This window comes from Uloborus diversus, chromosome 7, assembly GCF_026930045.1.
Source record: "Uloborus diversus isolate 005 chromosome 7, Udiv.v.3.1, whole genome shotgun sequence".
NCBI lineage: Eukaryota > Metazoa > Arthropoda > Arachnida > Araneae > Uloboridae > Uloborus > Uloborus diversus.
The window spans coordinates 46774646-46801713 of NC_072737.1; the positions used below are offsets into that span (position 1 = coordinate 46774646).

The 27068-nt window shown below is 34.1% G+C and overlaps 1 protein-coding gene across 1 annotated transcript; it reads right to left on the minus strand.

The window, feature by feature from the left end:
- Positions 1 to 543: 543 nt before the first annotated feature.
- Positions 544 to 5340, minus strand: LOC129226684 (uncharacterized). The gene has a single exon (XM_054861314.1). The coding sequence runs from the start codon at positions 5338 to 5340 to the stop codon at positions 544 to 546; it is 4797 nt and encodes a 1598-aa protein (XP_054717289.1).
- Positions 5341 to 27068: the final 21728 nt, after the last annotated feature.

Sequence of the window (27068 nt, forward strand, 5' to 3'; positions counted from 1 at the left end):
CAAATCGTTATAAAGTCGTTCTGTGTCAATCCTTTGTTAACTAGGATGAAGTATACAACTAAGCGATTCTTGTCTTAACTACTTTAGGATATAAAAGCCCCATATTTCGATAATATTTTAATGAATTTGTTGAAACTATTTTCTTCAAACAATTCGATTGAAAATATCAACTAAAATCAAACCTTATTTACCATTGAATCTTTTATTTAAATATTTTAGCATGCTTATTGACTGTACTGGGATTTATGTAAGATTCGAATTAAAGAATTATTCAGATCAAAGCAACTGATTGGTATGAGATTGAACCAAGATTTGCGCTTACCTGAATTTATTCTCGTTTGAGACATCCTGTACTGGCCTGGAAAGGAAGTATTTGGCACATCGAATGGACTTCGAGAATGATTACACGAATTTAATTTCTTTCGAGTTTAATTGGAGATTTAAGACTACATGATTCGATTTATATGAAGACCAAGCGGTCTCAGCGTGCTTACACAGACATCAGAGAACACATGACTCAAAGTTTATAGTCTCTCTTACGCGCTAGTTGATTTCAGCGCCCTCTATCAATGTTTTGTCCGAAACATCTTCCGGGGGGGCACAGTCACTAATCGGCAGCAGTCGTATACGTCCTACAGCTCTGGTGACCTCTCCTGTGGCGGTTCGGATGCTGACCACTCGGGTGATGTCATCCTTCCCTGGAAATATTTTGGCGATTCGACCTAGGATGAATCCTTGGGGTGAAGCTTTGTCTTCTACCAAGACCATTTGTCCCAGCTGCAGTTGACGGCCTGCTCTGGTCCACCGGGTCCTGGGTTGAAGTGACTGCAGATAATCCTTGGACCACCTTCTCCAGAACTGCTCTTTTAGCTGTAATAACAACCTCCATCTGGAATAAAAACTAAGATGATTATTAGCGGAGTCAGATTCTGGGATTTCCAATAGAGGTGACCCGATCAAAAAATGACCAGGGGTAAGCGCTTGGAAATCGTTAACGTTGGTAGATAGAGACGTCAGTGGGCGTGAATTTAGACATGCCTCTATCTGGCAGAGGAGAGTACTTAGCTCCTCGAAATTTAGAAGCGCTCCTCGAGTGATTTTTACCAGATGACGCTTTGCTAACTTGATGGAAGACTCCCATAGTCCCCCGAAGTTAGGCGCGTACGGTGGAATGAAGTGCCACGTCACGTTTCTCGAAGCACAATAGTCTTGCACAATTGGGTCTTTGACCATTCTTACGAGTTCTTTTAGGTACGACGCCGCACCTACGAAGTTCTTCCCGTTGTCCGAATGCATATGAGTTGGTAGACCCCGACGTGCCACAAACCTTCGAAAAGCTGCTAAAAATGCCTGAGCAGACAAGCTGGAGACTAACTCTAAATGAACGGCTTTGGTGCTGAAGCACACAAAAAGGCATATATATGATTTGAATTCGCTCGCCTTGCGAATATGCTGACATTTTGTTATAATTGGCCCAGCGAAGTCAACTCCAGTGTTTTCGAACGCCCTTGAAGGTGTAATTCTAGATGCGGGTAAATCGCCCATTAGTTGAGTGGGCGGTCTAGCAGAATACCGGAAACATCTTATACACATACGAAGGAATTTTTTAACTGTTGATCTTCCATCTATTATCCAGAATTGTTGACGAATTAAGGATAAAACCATTTCAGTTCCTCCATGCAAACTGACTTCATGAAAGTGCTCAACAACTAATTTTGTGAAGTGATGTTGCTTTGGAAGAATAATAGGGTACTTATGGTCATACGGCAGAGTAGGATGCTTTGACAGGCGACCACCAACTCGAAGAAGTCCCTCGGCATCTAAGAAGACATTTAATCTCAGAAGTCGACTTGAAGTGGGAATAGCCCGTTTTTTTCTCAGGCAGTTAATCTCAGTATTGAAAGTCTCCTGTTGAATTTGTAGAAGAATGCACTTCAAAGACCGATCTAGCTCCGGAACAGTCAATGTCCCTGAAAGTCTTTCCTTGTGCTTCAGATTGTAGAAATAACGTAAAATCCACCCAATAACCCTAATTGTTTTCTTATAAGAAGAATATCTTTTAAGAAGGCTCTGCTCTTCAGATGCGGTGGTTGCCAGGAAAAGATCCTCCTCAATATGTGAATCGTTCCGAACAACATCTGGAATTGTAGACGGACTTGCCCAATTTGAAGCATTTTGGAGCCAGGTTGGTCCCGTAAGCCAAGTCTTATGATCTTTCAATTGGTTAGGAAAGAGTCCCCTGCTTGCACAGTCGGCTGGGTTCTCCCGGGAAGGAATGAAATTCCAGGACTTAACATTTGACATGGATAAAATCTTTGTAACTCGATGACGAACAAATTGGTTTCCGCTTGAGGGTGGATTGGCTATCCAACTTAAAGTGATGGTTGAGTCACACCATAAAAAGGTTTTCTCATTACTGAGTGACAGTGTTTTTTTGATAGTGTTCACCAGTTCTGCGAGCAATAATGCTCCACATAACTCCAGACGGGGTAAAGTCAATGTCTGGACTGGTGCAACTCGCGTTTTTGCTGCCACGAAAGATACGCGCACAGTCTCAGAAATAGCACGGATGTAAACCACTGCTGCGTACGCCTTTGTGGAAGCATCGGAGAAACCATGTAGCTCAATTGTTGTGGCTTTAGCGCATTGCAAATACCTAGGTGCAGAGATATCCTGTAAGACGAAACTTTGAGACTGAAAGGTTTGCCATTCTTCGAGCAGATAATGAGGTAAAGAATCATCCCAACCTATTTTAGTTTTCCAAATCTCTTGCAACATTATTTTCAGTTTAATGGTGGCAGGTGCGATAAGACCAAGTGGATCGTATGTTTTAGCAATAACGGAGAGTAATTGACGCTTAGAATTTACATGTTCTGTAAGGACTGCCCGAACCCGAAGACTGTCTTTAGTTCCATTCCATTCAAGACCCAAGACTTTCTGATTTACGTCATTTTGAAAGGAATGGGTATCGGTAGAAGCTCTCATGTGATCAGGAAGATTCTCTATTACCTCCGGGTAATTGCATGACCATTTGCGCAGAGGGAAACCCCCACTTTCCATGAATTTTATCATTTCGGGTATTATGGATCTTGCTTCTCCAACAGATGCAGCACCGCACAATAAGTCGTCGACATAAAAATGAGTACGCGATAATTCTGACGCAATTGGAAAATTTTCCTTTTCATCGTCACATAGTTGATGGAGAGTACGTAGAGCTAAGAATGGCGCTGCTGACGTACCGTATGTCACTGTGTTAAGACGAAATATTTTTAGAGGTTCATCTTGATTATTCCTCCACACTATTCTTTGATAATCTTGATCTTCCTCAGCAATACGAATCTGACGATACATTTTGGCGATGTCAGCCACAAAAGCAACGGGATAGGAACGAAATGTTATCAAATTGCAAAATATGTGAGTCTGAAGTTTAGGTCCAGTAAGAAGAATGTCATTTAGAGAATGTTGATTAGAGGTTCTAGCTGAGGCATCGAACACTACGCGTAATTTCGTGGTGGTGCTATTTTCATTAACCACACCATGGTGAGGCAAATAATAGTGAGGGACCTTATGGACATCTTCAGATTTTACGACACTCATATGGTTAAGTTTTTCATACTCCTTCATGAATGTGACATATTGTTCCTTTAACGCGGGATTTCTATCGAGTTTCTTTTCTAGGAGATGAAACCTTTGATGCGCTTGGGTTTTGCTTTCTCCTAGATTCGAATTTACTTTTATGGGGAGCTTTACAATATATCTTCCATTTTCATCTCTTTTAACGGATTTTTTAAACAATGTTTCCGCGAGTTCATCATCTTCAGTTTGAATTTCTTGGGTGGGCACAGACTCCACGGTCCAGAATTTTTGTAAAGTCTCATTTAATGACACAGTAAGGTGGGACACAGATTTCCGATCACTGTGGCAATGTCCGACTTTGCCTGCCAGCACATACCCTATTTCTGTTGGCAAGGCATCTGGTGTTCCGTGCTGACCTCGAAGAGGAGGGCCAATGATAAGACGTGTGGCTAGCTCAGCCCCTAGCAAAATGTCAATCTCTGATGTGTCATAGAATGTGGGATCAGCCAACTGAATCCCTTCCAGGTGAGGCCAAGAATGTTTTCTCAAACGGAAATTCGGAAGAGGTGAGGTTATTTTATTTACTACGAAAGCATTAATTTTCAGAAATTTTTTAGAAAAGTGTGCGGAGAATTCAAAGGTAGTCGAATGAAGAGAAGTTTCAGCCATAAGGCCATTAATCCCTATCAACTGATGAGATGTGTTCTGAAAATTTAATTGTAAGCGTTCCGCACATTTTCGAGTGATTAACGAATTTTGCGATGCATTATCAATCAATAATTTACACTGAATTACCTCTCCCGAACTACCCTTCACATTAACTAATGCTGTTGACAAAAGTACACACATTGAGTTTTGCCCCGCATTATTAGACACTGCTGATACCGAATGGACAGGCTCTGGAGCCACAGTATACCTATGCAACAAAGTATGATGGCGCAAAGCGCAACATTTACATGTGTATGAAAGTTTGCACTCCGATTGACTGTGATTATCCCTCAAACAATTTTCGCACAACTTGTGAGTTTGCACGACACCCCACCTATCCTCAAGGGGCATATTATTGAATTTTGGACATTTGAATAACTTATGATTTTGTTTGCACACAACACAGATATTTCCTTTCTCTACAACTGTACTATTTACAACTGGCTTACGGAATCGATTTGAATTGCCCATTTTATTTTCCCGATTATCCATGGGTTTACGGTTTGAAATGCTACTATCATTTCGACTTTCCCTTTTGTTTTCCAGACTTCGCGCTTCCTTTTCCATAAACGACTTAAAACTCTCTAGACTTGGTATACTGTGATTATCTAAAGTCAATTCCCATCTTTGTCTAACCAACTCATCCAATTTGGAAAGCATGAATCGAATTATCATTAAGTCACTTAGAGCGTTAGACTCCAAACCTAATGTTTTTAGATTTCTGACTGCTTCATTGCATCTATCTAACAACTCCAGTAGACCTTTCGAATTATCAACCTTTGTTATTTTAGACGAAAACAAGTTATTTATTTGAGCTAAGGCTAAAATGCGTTTGTTTTCAAATCTCTGACATAAAATATCCCAACAGTTTTTTAAGTTCTCTCCTTGGAGGGAAAAGCCACGAATTAATTTGGCTGCACTTCCACGAACAGCTGTCTGGAGATATTGTAATTTTTCTAAGTCTGTTAACTGACTGTTGTCAAGAATAGCCGATTTAAATATTTCTCTAAAACTAATCCAATCCTCTGTATCTCCATAAAAATTCATCAAAGTCATTTTCGGGAGTTTAAGAGTTTTTGCTTCCGGATCATTTCTTACCTTCTGATCAGCGGATCCCGAGTTCTGTGATACAAAGATTTCGATTTTAGCTAATGCTTCAAGCACTTGATCTGACGTTTGAATGTATTTATCATAAAACTCCTCATTATCTTCAATTAAAAGGAATGCTGATTCCAAACCCCCTGCTAAATTATCCAATTAATTTTGTTTTTATGCCCGTTAGAAATGCAATGTTTTCATTTTCCGAAATTAAAGTTCCGACTTTATCACAGTATCTAATACATTCTTTCGACAGAAATGTGAATTTAGACACCGCTTCACTCTGATTTTGCTTCTTTGATTTCGGCATATTAATGCTCAGAATCTTACTGTTGCAATATCTAACTTTTCAACACCAAATGAAAGAAAAAATATTCCGCAAGGAAAAGAATTTTAAGTTTCGCCACTCACTACTCATGAATGAAAAAACCATAAACAACGCTAAGAATCCTAGTCAGACTGTGAAACATAACACATGGCGCCAGGGGCCATGAGGGGGGAAAACCAGATGAATCCGCAACGCACAACGAAATCAAAACGAAATGAATTAGATTTTCGCAATTTTTTGATTTATTTCTACTTTTTAATTAGCTTAATTACCCTCGAAAGCTCTCCGGCTCGACGGACCACAATCTGTACTGGGATTTATGTAAGATTCGAATTAAAGAATTATTCAGATCAAAGCAACTGATTGGTATGAGATTGAACCAAGATTTGCGCTTACCTGAATTTATTCTCGTTTGAGACATCCTGTACTGGCCTGGAAAGGAAGTATTTGGCACATCGAATGGACTTCGAGAATGATTACACGAATTTAATTTCTTTCGAGTTTAATTGGAGATTTAAGACTACATGATTCGATTTATATGAAGACCAAGCGGTCTCAGCGTGCTTACACAGACATCAGAGAACACATGACTCAAAGTTTATAGTCTCTCTTACGCGCTAGTTGATTTCAGCGCCCTCTATCAATGTTTTGTCCGAAACATTGACGTTAATCTGTTAAAATTAAGGAGATGCATACCATTTGAAAATAATAAGCTTAAGCTTTTGATAATACAGAGAAGAACTATTCTGAGAAAAACTCTACTAAGTTGAATTATTACAATTTAATAAGGGAGTTCCTTATTTACCTACTCACTGGCTCATGACAACCATGCGAGTCATTAAAATAGTTGTCAAAACCAATCAGAGAAAGTATCACAGTAGAACTTCACGTAATATCCAAGACACATTTAATACGTTTTCAAGGAAAATCCAGGAAGTGACTTCATACAGCAAAGTAATAAATAACTGTCTGCATTAAGATTTCCAGAATTCGTCATTTCCTCTTGCATAATTTTATTTCAGTTTTATTCAGACAATAATAACTCGTCCTGAATTGTAGAACAGCAGGATTTGAAAGATAATTACAATACTCCAATGTTCAGATCATTATTTTAATTCACCTCAACTGACAAATACACATTATTTATTCTCAGTTACTGTATTAGACAAGTATCAATTATTACAATCAAACATACAGCTCAGAATAAAATATCTGTGACGTATAATAACATAATATAAATGTTAAACAAATACAAATTAATCATTTTCGAGAATAATCAAATAAAGGGATGGATATCAAGTTTGAACTTTTTAAGCAAGAAATAGTATGGAACTACTACAGTAAACAGTTTACTGGATCTAATGCATTATTGTTTTTCTTTCTAATGGAGCCGAGTAAGGAGCCATAACTTTTTGCAGACCAAGTGTAATCCTCTAATATGGCATTAAGTATTTCATGTTAAACATTAGGACGTGAATGTCAATGGCACAGATAATGTTGACGCACTGTTTCCACCAGATGGAGACACCTGTGCTATCTTTGATGCGAAACTGCACTAACAATTTAAGTTTGGCAAAGGTATTTATAGGCCAAAGAATATGTACATAACGCATCATCATACAACTAACAATTTTTTGCATCTCGAAAATCCACTGACTGGCTACCTCTGGTCAAAACCCGGGTCCAAGGCACAATATCTCGACGCTTTACCAGTCAACTCTAATGAAATGTAAAATATCAAAACTGGAGTAATACAATTAAGTCTTTCATTTTTTTTGTTTTCTTTTTATAAATACTATATTACATTTTAAACTTCCTGTCTCATGCTTATGTTTTGCTTGACTTTGACAATATGTCATCATCAAGTACGTACGCAGTGTGATCTAAAACTAACCAAAATTTTTAATGATAGAATGCTCCAAGTGTGTTATTGTGGGATTAAAACCTGATATTTATTCAAAAAAGTATCCACTTAACTCAATGCAACATTTTAGTGGTGAATTAGTTCCGTTATATACTTTTTAAATTCGATTTTGGGAATGCTCTTTTACACCTTGGTTAACTCATCTGAAAATCATCGTAAAAATATCATTTTGTTTCAGTTCTGAATTTCGGGATCAGAAAGTAGGTATGTGTCTTTGTCATCTCTCGTTGATTTATTACAGTGCATTTTGTGTTCCCGAAACTAAAAACTTGGCTGATAGAGCTATTTGGTTGATGTTTCAGCTATACAAACAGTTGTGATAAAGGTGATAAAGCATATTCCCAAAACCGAACTTAAAATGCCTTTGGCTGTTTGTCTTTCTTCTAAACTGTTTTAGTCTACTTGGACAGGCAAGGATAAATTAAAAGTTAATTGCCAAAGTATTTGCAACTCATTCAAAAAATATTAACTTAAACACATTTCGACGCTTTTAAGTCTAATGTTTCTAAGCTTTCTTTAACTTGATTTCAAATATTAGCCTTATTATTAGTTTTTTAAAAATATGGTAAAACACCTCATCGATAAAAAGCCTTTTTCTAAAAAAAGAAAAAGGTAAATAATTAAAAATACCACTCAAAACAACTAAACTCAACAATTCAAGTATGATTTTTTTTTTTTTTAAACTAATCTTTTTTTCTTTAGTCTAAGTAAATAATAGTCCGAATTACTTCTAAATTCTTATAGTAAACCACACATTTATGCTTGAAATCATTTCAGAAAACAAGACGGTGAAAAAAAAGAAAATATTTGAAGTTTGCAAAAATGTATTTTTTTGAATTTTTTCTTTCCTCCGAGATTATTTTTTCACTGTAAGAATTCTCAAAACACCACCTGACGCCAAAAACTCCACCTGCTATCAGGCAGGTTAGCATTCTGAATGACATTTTTTGTCATGTTATCATGTTCCTCGGCATTTTCTTTTTTTTAAACCGGTTCATGAAAGAAGGAAAAAAATGCATTTGTGAACTCTCTTCGACGGGTGCTCATTTGAATATTTTCAGTGTCACAGTGGGAAATCTGTGTTACAAGTGTCTTGGTTTCTTACTATACGAGGTTTTTTTTTTCTTTCAATTCTTTTCAAAGGAAAAGTTTTTTTTTTTTTTTTTTTTTGAAGAAACAGAAATTGCCTTGTTCTCAAAGAAGGAAAGATAAATATTCTGGGCGATGAAAACAAATATGATATATTGTTACTGGTTTTGCACCGATCTAAAAATTGCATGATTTTCGACACGAGTTTAGATCATGGTAGGATTTTACTTAGATTGGCATGAGGTGAGTGTCTTGTGTATGTAGAAGAATGTTGATATAATGATAGTTAACACTCAGGCTCGTACCGCTCTGAAAACTGCATGATTTTCGACACGACTATAGAATAGGATAGGAATGTACTAAGATTGGTATGAGGTGGGCATTTTGTTTATGTAGAAGCATGTTTTTAAAATGATACTTAACACCAAGGTTTAATACCAACCTGAAAAAAACTGCTTGATTTACGACAAAACTGTGCAACAGGATACCGTTTTACTGGAATTGACATGAGGTGACCATTTTGTGTATGTAGAAGCAGTTTTTTTTAATGATAGTTAAAATTGAAGTTTTATACCAATTAGTAAACTACATGATTTTCATCACGACTATCGAACAGGATATCATTTTACTAGAATTGAGATGAGGTGAGCATTTTGTGTATGTAGAAGCATGTCGATAAAACGATAGTTAACACTTAGGTTTTGTATCGATCTGAAAACTGCATGATTTTCGACACAACTGTAGAACAAGATAGGAGTTTACTAAGATTGACCTGAGGTGGGCATTTTGTTTATACAGAAGCATGTTTTTAAAATGATAGTCAGCACGAAGGTTTAATAACGTTCTGAAAAAAACTTTGAGTTGCGACAAAAATGTAGATCATGATATTTCAATGGAATTAAGCTGAAGTGAGCATTTTATATATGTAGAAGCAGATTTTTTTTTTTTTTTAATGATAGTTTAAATTGAAGTTTTATAATATTTGAATCAAAACATCGAAACTGGTTCTGGCATATTAGCCAATGAATGAGCTGTAACTATTAATTCTTTTATTTTTTAAAATTTTGTCTAATATCTAGTTGTGTCGTTCTTTAACACTCAAAAAAAATGATAAATGAAAAAAAAAAGTTTTTTTTTTTTTTTTTTTTTTTTTGTAAGAGCAATAATTTTAAAAGTAATTTTGATATTCGTACTGAAATAAACCAAATTTTATGTAATGTCATAGTTGGAATATGCATTAAAACTCAATAAATTTTTACGATATTTGTTCGATCAACTGACTTTGTTGCGTCTCAAATAACTTTACTGATATTTTAGATATGTTTAACAAATAGAAAATTGGAATTTCAAAAAATAAATCCTCTGAAGTCCTTCAAACCAACCGAATTCAACGATCATATAGTCTTCGTTTTCTCAAGGTGTTTTCTCTATCTGTTTATCTTTCGTCGCGCTCTTGTCACCTCCTAAAAGCGGGTAAGATGACCTCCCCCCTCCTTTCCGACAGAGGAAGTGCTCCTGTTCTACATCCCATAGCTCCTATAAAGTAGCTCCCCATAGAGTTCGCAATTAAATGAGTCTTCTCTTGTGTCCAGTGTCCATCTTTGGCGAAAGAAAAGCGTCTCGGCCGATTGCGCTTCGAAATTCGGAGCATTTGATCTACAGCAGTAACGTGCGCTAAAAAGGGAAGGAAGGCTTTTGAATGTTCATGCATCGTTGTTAAAAATATATATATATATATATATATATATATATATATATATATATATATATATATATATATATATATATATATATATATATATATATATATATATATATATATATATATATATATATATCTTAAATTCAAGAAAATTTGTGTTACAATTGGGTAATAATTGCATTATTACGATAATTAATAGTGATATTTAATTAATTTGCCAATAAATTGATTTTGACCTATAATTTTCAAGAAGGTTTTTTTTTTTTTTAGGAAATTTAGTATTTTTGTTTATTTCTCTACAATTTTTGATGCTATAAAGGCGCGATTCTTTATTCAGAAGAACAGAAAAAACATTTTATGGGTTCTAACTGGCTCAATATATTGCATATCAGAACAATATTTGTAATGTTTTGAAAGTTCATTTTTTACGAAATATGAATTTAATTTTTTTTTTCTTTTTTCAGTTTTATAGGGGAGCGGGTAAATATTTTTATTTTGAAAAAAATGAAAAATTGCGAGTGCTAACTATTTCATATGCAATTTTCCGAAATTATGCTCTATCCGAAATTGATTGCGGGAAAAAAATATTTTCGACTTATGTCGGTCCTCCCTACTGAGTACTATCGCTGAAGAAGAAACGCAATTATTCGAGTAGAAACTGTTTCACTGTTGCATAAAAACTAAGATAAAAATTGAAGTTGTAGGAGTTTTGTCACCAATCATTTCAAAGGAGAAATGCTTTTTTAAACTCTTGAAAGATAGGGTACTCAGATATAGATAAAAGCTTAGGGGTGAAATAAACATGCTCGTTTTTTTAAGCTTTAGGTCCTAAGACTTTTTATTGTTTTTTAAATTCCCATATGTGCTATGTTCTTGTGACATTTAATGCAGGAGAAAATAAGACATTTTGTTTCAAAATAGGATCTTAAATATTGCATTAAAAGTTTAATTTTAATATTTTGCATACATGATACCTATCACTAAGAAGTTTAAAACAACAAAACGATTTGTGTGCTGCATTGTGCTGTAATAATTTCATTTTTCTCACTTAGGTTCTTGAATAGGAAACTTTGAAATGCAAAGAATACTTCTTTATACCGACACAAAATAGTATCACTGTCCAGGATATAAATATAGATAACAACTCTATATTAAAAGTTTTTTTCTAGGATTAAAGTGGAGAAACGTTGTAGTTATATGATACATTTTGTTCGTTTGAGAATTTTTAAGATCCAAGAAAAGACGAAGAAACATTTTAATACTTTAGCAGAAAACTATTATTTTTAAAAAAGTTCTCCCAAATGATGTTGAATGCCGGAAGCTTTGTCGATAGATCTGAAGTTAAGATTATGACTTCGGCTATCTAGCTCCGTTAGTAGAGATTTCTTTTAGTATTTCAGTCTTTTATTCAGAGTTGTTAGCTTAGATTTATAGTTTTCTTTTCGCTTTGAGTTTACAGCTTTAAAGAAGTTTAAACCCCATTAAAATAGTTTTTGTATACAATTTAAAAATGTACTTCCAGATAACTTTTTAAATAATTTTCAAAATGTATCTATGATGCATTTACGTACTTCAGGGATCTGAAATTAGTTTCGTACATTTTCTACCTTTTTTTTTTTTTTTCATAAGAGGCAGTTAGAAGCAAAGGGATTTCATTGAAAAAAATAAAAGTTTGGAGATAACCAGTACAAATGGTTGGTGAATCTCTCCTCTGTTTATGGGCAAAAGTTAGTACTTGTAACCCTGGTAGGTTTTGTTATGCAGCATGGGGGTTTAGGAAAATTTTTCAGTGAAAGCCTACCGAGGAGCATAACTTCAATTACGTTTTACTCAAAACTTCAAAATGTCCACTTCTGTCCTTTTGCTTATCACTGCCTCATATGAGGTGTGGCAAACTTGTTTACCAAGAAATATTTTTATATATTTTTTAATCTCAAAAAAAAAAAAATTACATTGTTACTGTTATACCTCAAAACTAGTTTCGTAACACAACCATCGTTGTTTATTAGCGTACAAATATACAAGTCAATGACTATTTCATTAGAAGGTCACAGTGTGGCGCATCTGTTTGTAAAGACAATCTTAAAAAAAAAAAAAGAAAACAAGTTTGTGTGGGTGTGTGTTTTAACACTTTTTTTGTTTTTACTTTGTTTAATGCTAGAAAAACGGAGGCGCCTGTGTGGTTTGCCACATAATTTGTTATTTAATAAAATAATATCTTGCGGAGCTTAATGTACTTATTACTTTTCATTGTATGACATTATTTGAATGCGAAATTAATCATTTAATCATTCTCCTCATAGTACTTTACACATTGATCCTTATACGCAGAAAGACAAGAGGGGCTATAATGGCCCCATAAGCTTTTTTATAATAAAGAAATTTTTGTTTTTCCTTTCTCGTTATTGTTGTAGTAACTACAAAATGCTACTTACAAAAGTTTACATTGTAAGTTCCTTTTTATACGGCGGATTGGATATCCAAATGCTGTAAACGGTAGAGTTTGTTTACCAGCAAAACGGTAGCCATTGCTTTTGGAAAAGAAAACTAATTCTAACTTTTAGCGAAAAAAACAGAAACTAAAAATAACTACGTGATAAGTTTTTATTTTGTCTTAAAAGAAGGTAAATCGGGCATGTGGACTCACTCAGGAAGAATTTTTAGAAGAATTCACCGCAAAAACGCTTAGGGACCACAGTAACCCCTTCAGTTTTACTAAGTATATACACAATTTCAGTCTTTCTAGTGTTAAAGCCTTATATTTCAGTACGATTCTTCGGTACCTAAGACATATCACCTTGAGATTGTGCTTACTAGCCAATCATGATAGACCTGCTAAATACAAACTTTTACACATTTTCTTTATACGTTTTCTCATAGACAAAGGCCGAAGAAGAAAAAACTGATTTTTCTCTATTTGTAATGGATTGAATATGCAAATACTATTTTACCGTTCCTGCACATAAACTAGTGTCAGAGAACCATATTTCTTGTTTGTGATTTTATTTTACATCTCATCAGTTATGTCATAAAAATAACCTTTACTAAAAAATGAATAGTGTTAAAAACAAAAAGAAAAGATAAATATGCGAGAAGAAAGAAAATGGCTTGAAGAAGAAAGCATGAGGGAAAAAATAACAGCCAAAAACAGTAAAATAACTAAGAGAGCTAATGTTTAAATTGCAATAGACTGAATTCTTGCCGATTAGGCTAGATAGCCATAGCAACAAACAAAACACTTTAGACATAGGTCTATTCCGTGCTTTTATAGTCATAAGTATTTTCCTTTTCCAAATTATGAGGATATTTTACTTTTATAATTAAACCTAAATTAGTTTTCTTTTTCTTACGATTATATAAATACATATCCCTGCTGACAGTTAGACAATAAAAAAAAGTTTTCATAGAAAGATGAAATAAAATAATATATACGTAAGTAAAATGGTGATATGAGCAAGGGCGTGCACAGGAGGGGAGAGAGAAGATACACCTGTTGACCCGAGCCTGAATGGATCCCGAGATTCTTAAATGAGGGGTGAAATACATGGAAGGATGTAGGGTATACAATATGGAGGGGGGTCCGTATGAGTCATTTTAACCCCAAAATTCTGTGCCCAAAAATTTCTATACCCGCCCCGGGATATGAATAAGTGATTTCAAAAACAAAGCAAGCGATCAACTGCTTTTAAAATCAATAACTAATGTAGGTTTTTATACCCTGCTGGGCCTCTTTTAACGTGAATGTTGAATGCAATGCACGCGACAAACCACTGAGACATTAACTATCCGTAAAAAGTTCCATGACAACTCGTTTCATTGTTACTCTAAGCTAGCCTCTCATTCAATTAAATCATAGATTAACCGTCCAAAGTGATCGTTGTTCTGCCGTGGGCAGGTAAACTGCAGTATTTGCAGAAATGAGTTTCCGAGATATTTGAAGATATGTGTGCTGGTATCAATACTAACGATAGAGAAATGTAAAATTGGCGCCTTTTTTTTTCCCGCGGAATCGAATTAAACAAGCGTGTACAATGAAGCTAATGCACAACAGATGACAAAATTGCAAAAAAAAAAAAAAAAAAAAAGAAGAAACGTTTGCAGTTACTGCCTTTTATCTGCCTACGGCTCTGCTATGCTCGATATGTGATAATTCAGGGTATCAATCATACAAGATAAGTAATAATGTGGTGGGGGAAGTTCTAAGACACCGCTCTTGTGTGTGACTGAATATTGTCCTGTTAAAAACTGGCTCCTCAGAGCCCTGCCATGCGTATTAGCTTATGACAGAAAACTATTACGAACGTCCAGCTAGGTTGTAATGGCTTTTGTACATCAAGATTACGAGCTACTGTTTATGGTATGCAATAGCATCCCATAACTTAACACTTCTAGTGACGCTGTAAAGCAAATGAGTGACTAAACATGGCCTTTCACACTGTCACCTCCTTCTGGAGTAGCGTCGCATTCGACGGGATGGGAATGCAATCTACTGGATTCAAATAGTCTCCAGCAATGATTCCAAATTTTTTGGAAAGTGATGACAATCGTGTACGTGTATGGAAGCAACGAGGTGAACATTTTAATAATTCTTTGCTCTTTAGTCGCACACTGCTCCACCACCCCCCCCCCCCCCCGAAAAAAAAAGAAAAGAAAAAACTGGAATGTTATGAGGTACTAAAGCATACCACATACGGTTTCCTCTGACGATGACTAGCAAAGCCATTAAAGTCAAAAGCGATATGATAGTGAGTTAGTTTTATTAGATTTGTTGCCACACGCTGGCACATACATATATCGTAGGCAATTTGGCCCTCAGGAGCTAATTTTCAAAAAACATGGCTTAAAATGCAATGTTATTTTAATGTACGTATCTGCTATGCATATCCCCTGATTGGTCATTGATACAAATCCAGAATCCTCTAAATCATTCTCAGTACTGAACAGATCCAAGGGCACAAACTCGTAGGAAAACCAATCGGCAACAATCATTCATACTTTTTCAGGTAATTTTAGATTCTTTCAAAAATCGCACATCGGAAAGATATGTGTCCTACTTTTCCAACGTAATTTTACTTGTCGTTTGTTTGAATTCCTAGTTTTTTCAAGATACATTTTTATAATGCCTATTATGGTCACAAATTATGTTACCAATTTATTTATTTGTTTATTTTTGTTTTTAATTGGAAATAATGCAATTGAATTTTCGTGTCTCACTGCACCTACTTTTCTCCTACAGTAGCTGCATTGTTTTTAAAGATGCTACAACTTTATTTATTCTTTTTTTTTTCTTTTTTTTATTCAATTTTTAAGTATGATATTTCATCAGATGAACGTAAAATTTGTTTTCGAACATTAGCTTCTAGTGTGAAAACGGTATGTTAAGCATAATTTTTTGTCTCAGCTACTTAAGAGAATATTGATCAGATTCTAGTAAGGCGATGTTGGTATACGGGAAAGTAGGCTCGTTCCGTTTTGGACGAAATTTCTTTTTAAGCTTAAATATTTGCTGAGGATAACGCCACTTAAAAATCTGATTAAAAGTTTCAGTACAAAAGTTTATATAATTAAACGCTCTATAGTGAAGCATATTTTAGACGCTATGACCTTTCCCTTAACGATATTTGCTGTTTTAAAATATAGTGAAACATTTAATTTATGTTTAGTAATTGTCAGAAATGAGAGTTATCTGTCATTATAAACAATAGTGTGTGTTCCTAAGCATTCGTGCCGACAGCAGAAATAACAATTTCGAAACTATATCAACTAAAGTTAGCCTAAATACTTGTTTTCGTAATTCTCTGAAGAATAATGCACCTTGTCTGTGAACTGGCGGAGCAGAAACCCCCATGCCTATAAATTTAAGCATAGTGCAATCCTAAAAGAACATCCTCATGATGATAACGAAAACTATAAATGATATTAGGTAAGCTCTAGCGAACCAAGCTAATCCTTCAACGGAAAATATGTTGTCCTTAGTACCAACAAGTTTCTCCGTAATCTCTGCTCCAGTCCTAGTTATTTTATATGAAAGTATTGGAAGTGATTTATTTCTATTGAGAGCTTCCGCGATATGTGACCTTCGTAAGGCTGTTCCCATGCAACTGATAAGCCGTCGGGAAATTGGAGCAAATGACATAACATAATCTAAATAAAATTTCCTTCTCCAGTTGCTTTTAACTACGGTTCATGTAAGCATAGTCAAATCTCATGCATTCTAGCAATTCCCTGTACATGAGGATATTTTGAAAATAATAGTTGCAATTTTTTTTTTTTGATGTAATCTCCGAAAAAATTTCAATAAAGCATTGTGTACTTTTAAAGAAGGTTTGACTTTTGTTTTAATTTTTGTTCTATGTCATTATAAATTGCTATGTGTTAACATTCACATTAAAAGAATAATTTTAACTGTTTTAACTACCATGAAGAAAGACAATATTAGTTTTAAGAAGAATAAAAAAGAAGTGTTGGAACGTGCTATTTTTACTTCCTTTTACAAAAAAGGAAGTATTGTATTCGCAAAAAAAATTTCACTCAAAAATCGGCCTTAATTTCCATTTTTGCTCACACCCGAATGAATGTTGTGTTTTTTTTTCAACCCGACCACACGTGGATATATGCCTAGAAACATACAGACATCCGAAATATCCATTTTGACGATCCCCGAGTTAATTACAACGAGTTTTCTCGTGACGTCTGTATGTACGTATGTATGTGCGTATGTGTGTGTGTGTATGTCGCATAACTCAAGAATGAAATGTCCTAGAAAGTTGAAATTTGGTACGTAGACTCCTAGTGGGGTCTAGTTGTGCAACTTCCTTTTTTGGTTACATTCGGATGCTCCAAAAGTGGTCTTTTGCCCCTTTCGGGGGGAAATAATTGTTAACCTCGATGTAAACTCAAGTGGCGTTATAAATTGGCGGACACTTGGCGATATATCGCCAGTTTTTCGATTGCCAAGTTTTGTCGCCAACTTGGCGATTTTTTTTAATTTTTAATTTGGTTTTAATTTAGCCACTGTTGTTGATATTTAGAGAGTAAACATTGAATCACATTATAACTGCCAATAATGAGAAAATGACATTAAATTGGAGTAAAAGGAAGTCATGTGATGCACACATCAGCTCGTTTTATTTTTCAACAGTATAAAAACCAAAATGCCCCCTTTTAAGAGGGCCTGACATTTAAGTTTTGTCCTTGTGACATTATTATTATTTTTTTTTTTTTGGATTTTCATTAAAAAAATAATTTTTAATTAATGTGAAAAATAGATTTTATTTATTTTTTATTTAAAAGATTCACAAAAAACTCCTTGTGCTCCACACAGTATATCATGAGGCTTGCAGAAGTAAGTGATAAACATAAATTGTAACATTGTAAAAACAAAAGGTAAGAAGATGACAGGAAGATAAATGAACAGTTTATAAATTTAAGTGATAAAACCCTGTTAAAAGAATAGTTTTATGGGTAAAAATATCTGCAACAATGAGAAACCAGGAGGTAGTACAGCACGAAATCAACTTAAAGAAAATACAAATGTTCAAGAAAGTCCCAAACAAGAAATGCACAGCTTACAAATTTAAATGACCAATACAATTACAACCCAACTGTTTTAAGACTTTAAAATTTTCCTTGGACCTGAAACAGTATTAAAAAGTAATAAATAATGTTCAGCAAGTTGAGCATCCTGTTCACAGGAACACAAATCATTACTTACCAAAGTAATATCTAAACAAATAACTTTTAAAATTTCCATTTCCAGTCAGAATTTGCAGTAACTTGAAATCAGTAAAGGTTTTTTTCCACTTTAACCGCCTAAAAATAGTTGGAAATAACCTTTTGGTCCATGAAGCTTTTTGTGAAGCCAAAAACTCTGTATTCCAGATTTGAACAGGTAGAACCCAGTTTTCTTGCTTAAATAGAGACAACGGGATCGACAATAGATGCATCAATATCACAGAAAGTCTTTGGTCAAAACGATCAGCGCTATCACTGCCTAGGTTCCCACTATGACCTTGAACATAGGCAAGATGAATTTCAAAAGTATCTGGAATAGCGAACATTGCTGACTGAACTTTGACGACCAGTTTTTTTGCGCAGGTAAAGAAGTAGACTGATTTTTTTTCTTGATGAAATTGGACTCCATTAAAAAGCAGAGGTGCTCAACTAGACCCCAATAAAGTCCCTATATACAAATCTTTTAGCCTTATATGCCTTTTTAGACATTTCTTGAGCTATGCGAGATACATAAATATGCACATTCAAACGTCACGTGAAAACTCGAGATAATTAACTCAATAATGGGTCAAAATGGATATTTCGGCTGAACATGCGTTTGAAGTTAGGTATGCGCGTGGGTAATCGGAAAACTTGATTGTCATTCTAGTTAGTTTGTTCAAGTTTAAATTGTTGCATATATTTTACATGGCCTATAACAGTACGATTTTCATAGCGAAAAATTGTAATAAGGTAGTAAATTACTGTGCAATTACCTTTTTGTATTTTTGTGTCTACTTTATTCAGAAGGCAATTGCAAAAAACGGAAGTATGATAATATAAATACATTGATCAACTATCATAAACCGTAAATTTTATTTACATGGAACTGTGTTTTTTAAAAATTCCAAACATACAGTCATGTGGTCGCTTAAATGGCCAATAACTATTATGTGTCTCCTACTTATTTTCATTTTTCCGAAACATATGTTATTTTCTTTTCATTTGAGGAGTAAATATAAATGTTACTATATTGCTTTTTTGCAAGAAAATTATTTAAAAATATATTGAAACAAGATGGGTTCACATACTTCGTTGATAGTTGGATTATCCATTCATATTCAATCAAGCAATGTACTTAATATTGAAGTTTGTATTTAAAAAAAAGCTGATGTGTGCATCACATGACTTCTTTTTACTCCAATTTGAAGATAATAGTGCCTCGGAGTGAGCAAAGAAACACTTAAACACTTTAAATTTTTTCACCCCAAATTTGTTGCGAACTGAAGCAAAGAAAACGTTTTATACAGATACATTTTAGCAATATTGGCAGTTTTAATGTGGTTCAATGGTTAACTCTCTAAATATGGCCATATTGAAACCAGAAAAAAAAAAAATTAAAAAAAAAAAATTCGTCGCCAACTTGGCGACAAAACTTGGCGACCAAAAGCTTGGCGATATATTGCCAAGTGTTTGCCAATTATAGCACCGCTTGAGTATACATTGAAATTAACAATGATTTTACCCCAAAAAGGTGTAAAACCCAAAAAGGTAGACCCCCTTTGGAACATCCGAATGCAACCAAAAGAGAAGTTGCACAACTAGATCCCAATTGGAGTCTATGTACCAAATTTAAATATTCTAGGACATACCGTTCTTGAGTTATGCGAGATACATACGCACATACATACGTATATACGGACGTCAGGAGAAAACTCGTTGTAATTAACTCGGGGATCGTCAAAATGGATTCTTCAGGTGTGTATACGTCCTTAGGCATGTATCTACGTCTGTTCGGGTTGAAAAAAAAATCAATATTCATTCGAGGGCGAGCAAAATGGAAAATTAAGGCTGATTTTTGAGTGAAAATTTTTTCACGAATACAGTACTTCTTTTTTTTGTGAAAGGAAGTAAAAACGTCGGAAAAAATAAAAATAAACTTTTAGCTTTGTAACATTTTTTATTTTAACTCAGTTGTTATCATTTTTTAACAAGGCATGAAACAAAATGATATTGTGAAACATTTTTATGCTTGACCTAGTAAACATAGGTTCTTCTTAATAAAAGTATATTACTGTACTGGTTTGAGGAAGTGCTCTTTGTGTTGTCATTCTGCAAAGAAATAACTTTTGCCATTAAAATCAATGACTCATAACAAAAAGTAAAAGGGTTTTAAAAAAGGAGAGATAATCTAAAGCAGTTACTTTTAATGTTTAAGCGTTATACCACGGAGATTTATTGCGATACATAACATAAAACAGAAACAATTTAACTTCTATTTCTCTCTTATTTTTAGTATCTCTTTTTTATACTCTAGTTTATCTGCTTTTATAAGGATCTATTAGAGACCAAAGATGGTTAAAATGCATTCCGTACTTATACACTGGAAAATTTCAAATATTTAAAAAGTAAAATATATGATTTCTATTAAATTCATAACATTTCATCTAGCAAACAGTTGTAACACAAAAGTATTAATGTTATTTTAATAGTATTTTTAAAGTAGAAAAAAAAAAGTTAATATGAGTTGATTTTAAATAATTTTACATTTTATGTAAAACCATGCGTATAAAAATGTTACACTTATATATCATAGTTGTACATCAAACCAGCGTAGGCGGTTCGTGCCAGCCGCCGTAGTCGGCTTACACGATTTAAGAGTCCATCCGTCTGGACTCCAAATAAGAGGGCCGGAAAAGATTGGCTTACAAAGTTTTTAAAACGAAATCCGGAACTATCATCCGAAAACCAGAACCATTTTACTTAATTAGAAAAAAAACTAAGTTTTGTCAATTTGTCAATAAAAGACTAAAAATAAAGAGTTGATTGTCAAACATAAATTTTATTTCATCTCTGGCTATCATTAATCCTATGGTTTGGCTAGACATTGTAAGTGCGCAACTTGCCCCATACCTTTGCTCAACTTGCCCCATCTATGGGGTATGTTGATCAAGTTTGACTTTTTGCATTTCGACAGCTGGTAGCTCGTAAATGTGCCCTATTAGCAACAAGTTACTGTGGACACTTTTGAAAAGGGATACATTACTAATCCATCAGGTTGCATAACAATCGATTGAGGTTTTACCTTTAAGGAGCTATATCCGCTCAAGTGAAAAATTGCCTAACTATCCCCGCCCTGCCATATTTTAAATTCTACTATGGGTTTTTTTCTCTACAGCCAGTTTTTTTACATTTAAAGTTAAAAAAAAAAAAAAAAACAGTATATGACGTGAACAATTTATTCAACAATTTAGAGTTAAAAACTATTATTTTTTAACTTTCATCTGGCTCATTTAGCAATGTGAGGGATGTTTTTCCTGTGCAAAATTGGACTTGGATCAGTACTATATTGCCGGATAGCCAATTCCTCAAACTAAAGAGCGCTAACTCCAAAATAAAGTAACATTTCATACGTGGATAATTCATCAGTGATCAAGTCGCGTTCTGAGTATATATGTCACACATTATCCGACTTTGAACTTAAGTTCCAACACATACACTAATATGCAGAAATATGCTGTTGAAAAAAGTGAATACCCCAAAGTCTGAGTTGGTGATCTGTTGAATATTTATCGTATTGCAAATATCACTATTTCGAGACCCTTCCCGCTGTCCCAAAAATACTTGTTTTTTAAAACATGGTTTTAAAAAGGAAAGGCAAAGGGGTGTCAAAAGTATATTGCCACGGGCCCTCAAACTGAAAATTCGACTCTTTTGAAAAAGCTGCAATTGAAAAAATTGCACCGATCCATGCTCAAGTCAACATTTCCTCGAGTCACTTTGATTCCAAAATGCTCAATAAAAAATAAACTATTTTACAAGAAAGGAGGGTTAAATATATTTCAATGTTTTGAACCAAACCATACCTACTAAACATTTTTTTTAAATCAAAGCAAGAAATAGAGCGAAAGATTTAACAAAACGCCCTTGCTTTTTTGAAGAATATTTTTTTTTTATATGTTCTGCGAAATATTGCTTTTTTTTACTGCGAAGTTTCAGAAACGCCACCTGACGCTGCGGAATGCACTTACTACCCAGGTAGTTTAACGTCCTGAGTGACATATTTTAGTATGGTTTTCATGTTCCTTGACGTTTCTCTTTCTTCCCAGGTTATAAAAATATACTCGTGAACTCTTCACGTCGTTGCTCATTTGAATATTTTCCCCGTCATTCGGAGAGGAAAAATCTTAAAAGTTTTGGGCAGTTTCCCACCGCATGACACATTTTTGAAAGTTTGACTTCTTTTAAGCAACTATGCAGGGTGCTTAGTAAATCTTGTACAGATAAAAAAAAAATTAAACGAAAATAGATTAGTAAAAATAAAATTTATGCATATTTCTTTCTTTCATTCTTATCTCATCACTTTCCACCCTATATTTACAGTATAATCAAAAGGCATGCAAGAGTAGCTTGCATGCAAACTTATGACTGCAAAACTGAACATTATGTCTATGAAAGAAAAAGTTTATATTTTAAATGTTCATTATTTTTTCATAATAAATATTTAATTTCCGCTTTTTTCGTTGAAAAGTTCAATAAACAGTACTCTAAAAGTTTCTTTCCGTTTAATTTTTCACATATCAATATCACTTGTTCACCATTTTTAAATGTAACTGTGCTTCAGTTCTTGATACTGAAGAAATATTTGTGTACAGTTCCCTACCATTCAGTAAATGTCCCAGAATCAAAAAAATATCCTCGATATCTTTAAGTTTTAAAAATATTTAATTGATTGGCACTGATTGCGATATTCAATATCCAGGTAGTGAAATTAAAAATATTAAAAAGACTTGAAAAAAAAGTTCATTCTTTTAATCTGTGTTAATTTTACTCCGCACTATGGAGCAAACTTTTTATATATTAAAAAAAAAAAAAGCCGAAAAGAGACAATCGTTAAATAGATTTTCCGTTTAAAAGGAAGCAAATAAAAAGTTTAGCTTTAACAAATAATGCAATGGGAAATATCAATCAGAACGTGTAACCTAGCTCTAGCAAAGTTGCAAGTTGCTAAATGCATGACAACAAATTGTTTGCTATTTCGTTGTATATAGATACTATTTTTTTCCTTCTCGATAAAATCATTTTCTTTTCCTTAAAACTTTCTGTTAAAAATGCACTTTGTATTTTTTGTAGATGTTATTAAATGATCAAGCAAATACTTTTCGAAGTAAGTTTTAAATCAGTTAAAAAAAAAAAAAAAAAGACGTAACAAAAAAAGTTCGCTTCTTTTCAATTTTTTTTAAGAAAATCACTATGAGAAGACATATATGGAGCTGAACTCTTTAAAAAGTTTCATTAAAAAGAATGTCTTTAAATTTTGAATAAAAGAAAAAAAAAATATTTTTTTTTGTGTATAGTTTAGATTGGAAAATTAAAAAAAAAAAAAGAAAGAAAAAAAAATCAATGTTTAAATTCTTTCTCCGACACTTTTTTTACGAACACATTCTTACGTGCTTTCTGGTGCCTCAGGCTTTTTTGTGAGATCTGAAGTTAAGATTAAAGCTATCACGACTTGATGCAAAAAACATTTACGATTTTTGTTATTTCGACTTTTTATTCAGAATGTTATAGAAAATATTTAGTTTGTTCGTCACTAAGAAAAATGTAATGTAATGCGTGGTGTAATTTTTGTTGCGCTAAATATGTTATTTTGCAGTTATTTTGGTGAATTCTGAAATATGGTTATGCGTTATTGAATTGTTTCCTAAAACGCCATGAGGATCATCAGTAGATAAAACATCAGAGATTTCATTCGAGGCCATAAATACATTTGAATAAATATCTAGTACATGCTTATAAAAGTGATGACCCTGAAAATTGTGTAGTCGGTTCGGATTCAGTTTATAACAGTTACATGAGACCAAGAAAACGTTTTCTTCCCAAACAGTTTCGCGTCGAAGTTGAGGAAGTCACTACTGGCGCCATCTCTCGGTGACCATTAGATATCGTCATTATGTGTTAGAGGCAATGGTGGACTATTTTTTGGTGTATTTTTATGAAAAGCCATCAATTTCACCACATTGACAGGAAAATTGCCGAAATGGTAAAGTAGCAACGCTTTTGGGGAGAAAATCAAGTTAAATATGAACTTTTGTACAAGAAGGATTATAAGTCTGCAGCCAGCCGGTGCAATAGTAAGTGTAAGTACTTACATTTTATACAATATAAATTTTGCTGTTAATGATATGAATAGTCTGTAAGTCGAAACAGGGCTGTCTGTCGAATTGCACTGAATAAATACAGTCTTCAACGTTAAATAAATAACTATTTATTCGGTGTTTATATACAAATGGTTCATGAACGATGATAATATGTTTTCAAATAAATGTCCTGTAACTATTGGATACCACAGCATCCGGTTCTAATCTGGTACATGGTACCAAAGAAGCTTCCAGCACTGGTCCTTGAAGGAATTTTCAACCGCCGCACAATGGGGCGAAAACGCCAAAAAGCGCTTATCAGTGGATTTTTTTTACTATATTAAACCAATTGAGGATTAATAAATTTGCACAGGCCTACCTCTTAGGCAATCAGAACTGGAATTTTAAAGCCCTTCGTCCACTACAAAGCTGAAGGGAGCCTTTAGAAAGTTGAAGAACCATGAGTGAGGGAATTTACAAAAATTGCTTTTAAGCAGTCTATAATTTTTTTTTCTTATTAAAGGCGGGTATATTTAATTTCTCTCGTGTCCAACGATAGTAATAGAACGAAAAAAATGAGTAATCAAATTCTCAAACCGAAAATCGGTTTTGATCAGTACCGAAAACTTGGGACTTCAAGGTTATTTTTTTCAAAACTCTCTACAAAAATATGTCCACTTATGTCCTCTTAGAAATTATTATTAATTAGTCATAAATGGGCTGTAGAAAGACCCTGAAAGGAATTCGCTGAGTAAACCTGCGAACTTTGGACCCTGAGCTTAAACAAATCGAAAAAACTCCATAATAACATGCCTGTGTAAAAACAAGCAAGCGAGAAAGGTTTAAAAACATTTTTAAGCGCTTTTTGGCGTTTTCGCCCCACTGTGCCAGGGCGCGACCCACACTGGTCTCCTCGTGACCGCCGCCAATCGTGAAACTCTCGCTGACACAAAAAGGCATTTTAGCCATGCTCTTCATCTCTTAGTACATCGCCTTAAATGCGTATTACTTTTTTTTTCTGGTAGAGAAGCATCACAAAACAAAATTGTGAAAAATATACAGGTTGTATCAGTACAGCGTTTACAGACTTTCAGGGCAGCTTAGAGTACACCTAGACGATGGGAAACCACATAGCAATGCATGGTCGGAAACGCTTTCCTGGCCCGGTAGTGACGACACAAATCACCAAAAAGAAAAGACATGAATATGAGAAGAAAACATGTTTACTATCCTTAGTATATCAAAAAAAAAAAGAAAAAAACATGAATGAGCCAACGAACGGTCATCAAAGTAGGTGTCTGAAATTACGACTCCGGGTCATGATGCATGCCTGACATCTCCGGCGTACTGAAGATCGAACGTCAAAGCATGCGCGGCAACTAACACCGCGTGTGCGAATGCGCCATTATCTGATGCTTTGGTTTACGTAACGACATCCATTGTGTACACCAAGCAAAAGCATTTTTGCTTAATCAAAAATAATAAACATGTTTTCTCCTCTTATTCGTGTCTTGTGGTTAGAGACAATTGTGCTTTGTCTCGTCACTATTGATTGAGGAAAGCGATTCCGACCATGCATTGCTATGTGATTTCACATTGTCTTGGTGTACTTGTACTGCTCTGAAAATCTGTAAACGCTGTACCGATACACCCTGTATGCATTAGATACGTACCTACTAAGGTCATTTTTAAGCGAAAATGCAGATTAACGTAAAAATTGGATGGAAGCAATTGTGTATTACTTAAATCTAGTTTGGTCATGTTTCACTAAAAAATGTAGCACTTGTTTTATTAATGTGTACAAAACTTTATGTTTGTAGATATCGTCAATATTGACAAACTTACAAAGGGCATTGAAATCAATTTGGAGCTTAGTTTGCTAAATACCGCCATATTGTCACCAAATCAGACAGTACATCGAAAATTGTCACTCATTCTATCACCAAGCTTATAGTTTATAGTTCATTCGTGGCAGAAAAGCTTAAAAACTGTGGACATTTAACCTAAAGCTTAATTTGGGCTTCATATACGAAGTCAAACAATTGTCGCCATATCACTAAGCTGAAACAGAATTTAGTTCTTAAATCTTTTTTTTGGAGCAAAATTTTGCAAGATATTGACAAATACTGAATAATTCTCATAATGTTTAGGCAATTGGTTATTTTATTTGTCGCCAAGACTAATACAATCACGCGGTTAATGTTTAAAAAACGTAATGGGATTATGTTGTTTTTCTACGTGAGATTCAATTAAAATTCAGTTATTCTGGATTAAAACTGGATACTTTTCGTCTCAAACAACTCTCAGCAATCCAAATCCGTTCACTTTTAAAAAAGTACTAAAATTAAATACTTCAATCTAAACAGTAACATTTACATGAATCAATTCTTTATTTCCCTCAAAAAGAAAAAAATCTATTTCTGAGCGGTCTAAAGTTTTGATGCTTTTTACTATTATACTACGCGAAGAACATTTAATTCGAGCTATTAGCTTAAAAGTATTTTTATTTTACAAAGAAATCTTTTACTTTTACTTGTTAAAAGATACCGACGGATTCAAGTCGTAATCACGTGATACTACACTGAGGAAGCACTCAGATTTTTCACGCTTGTCGGAAACCACGAACTTTCATTTCTTAAGACTTAAATTTAGTGCTTGATTTGATATCGAATTCGGATAGTAAAGGAAGTCGGTCGAAGAAACAAAGACAAGATAAAGGGTGAAAGCCAATAAAGTTAAAAGAAATATAAAATACAAGAAAGAGAATCTTCCAGGGGAAAAGTAGGCGGA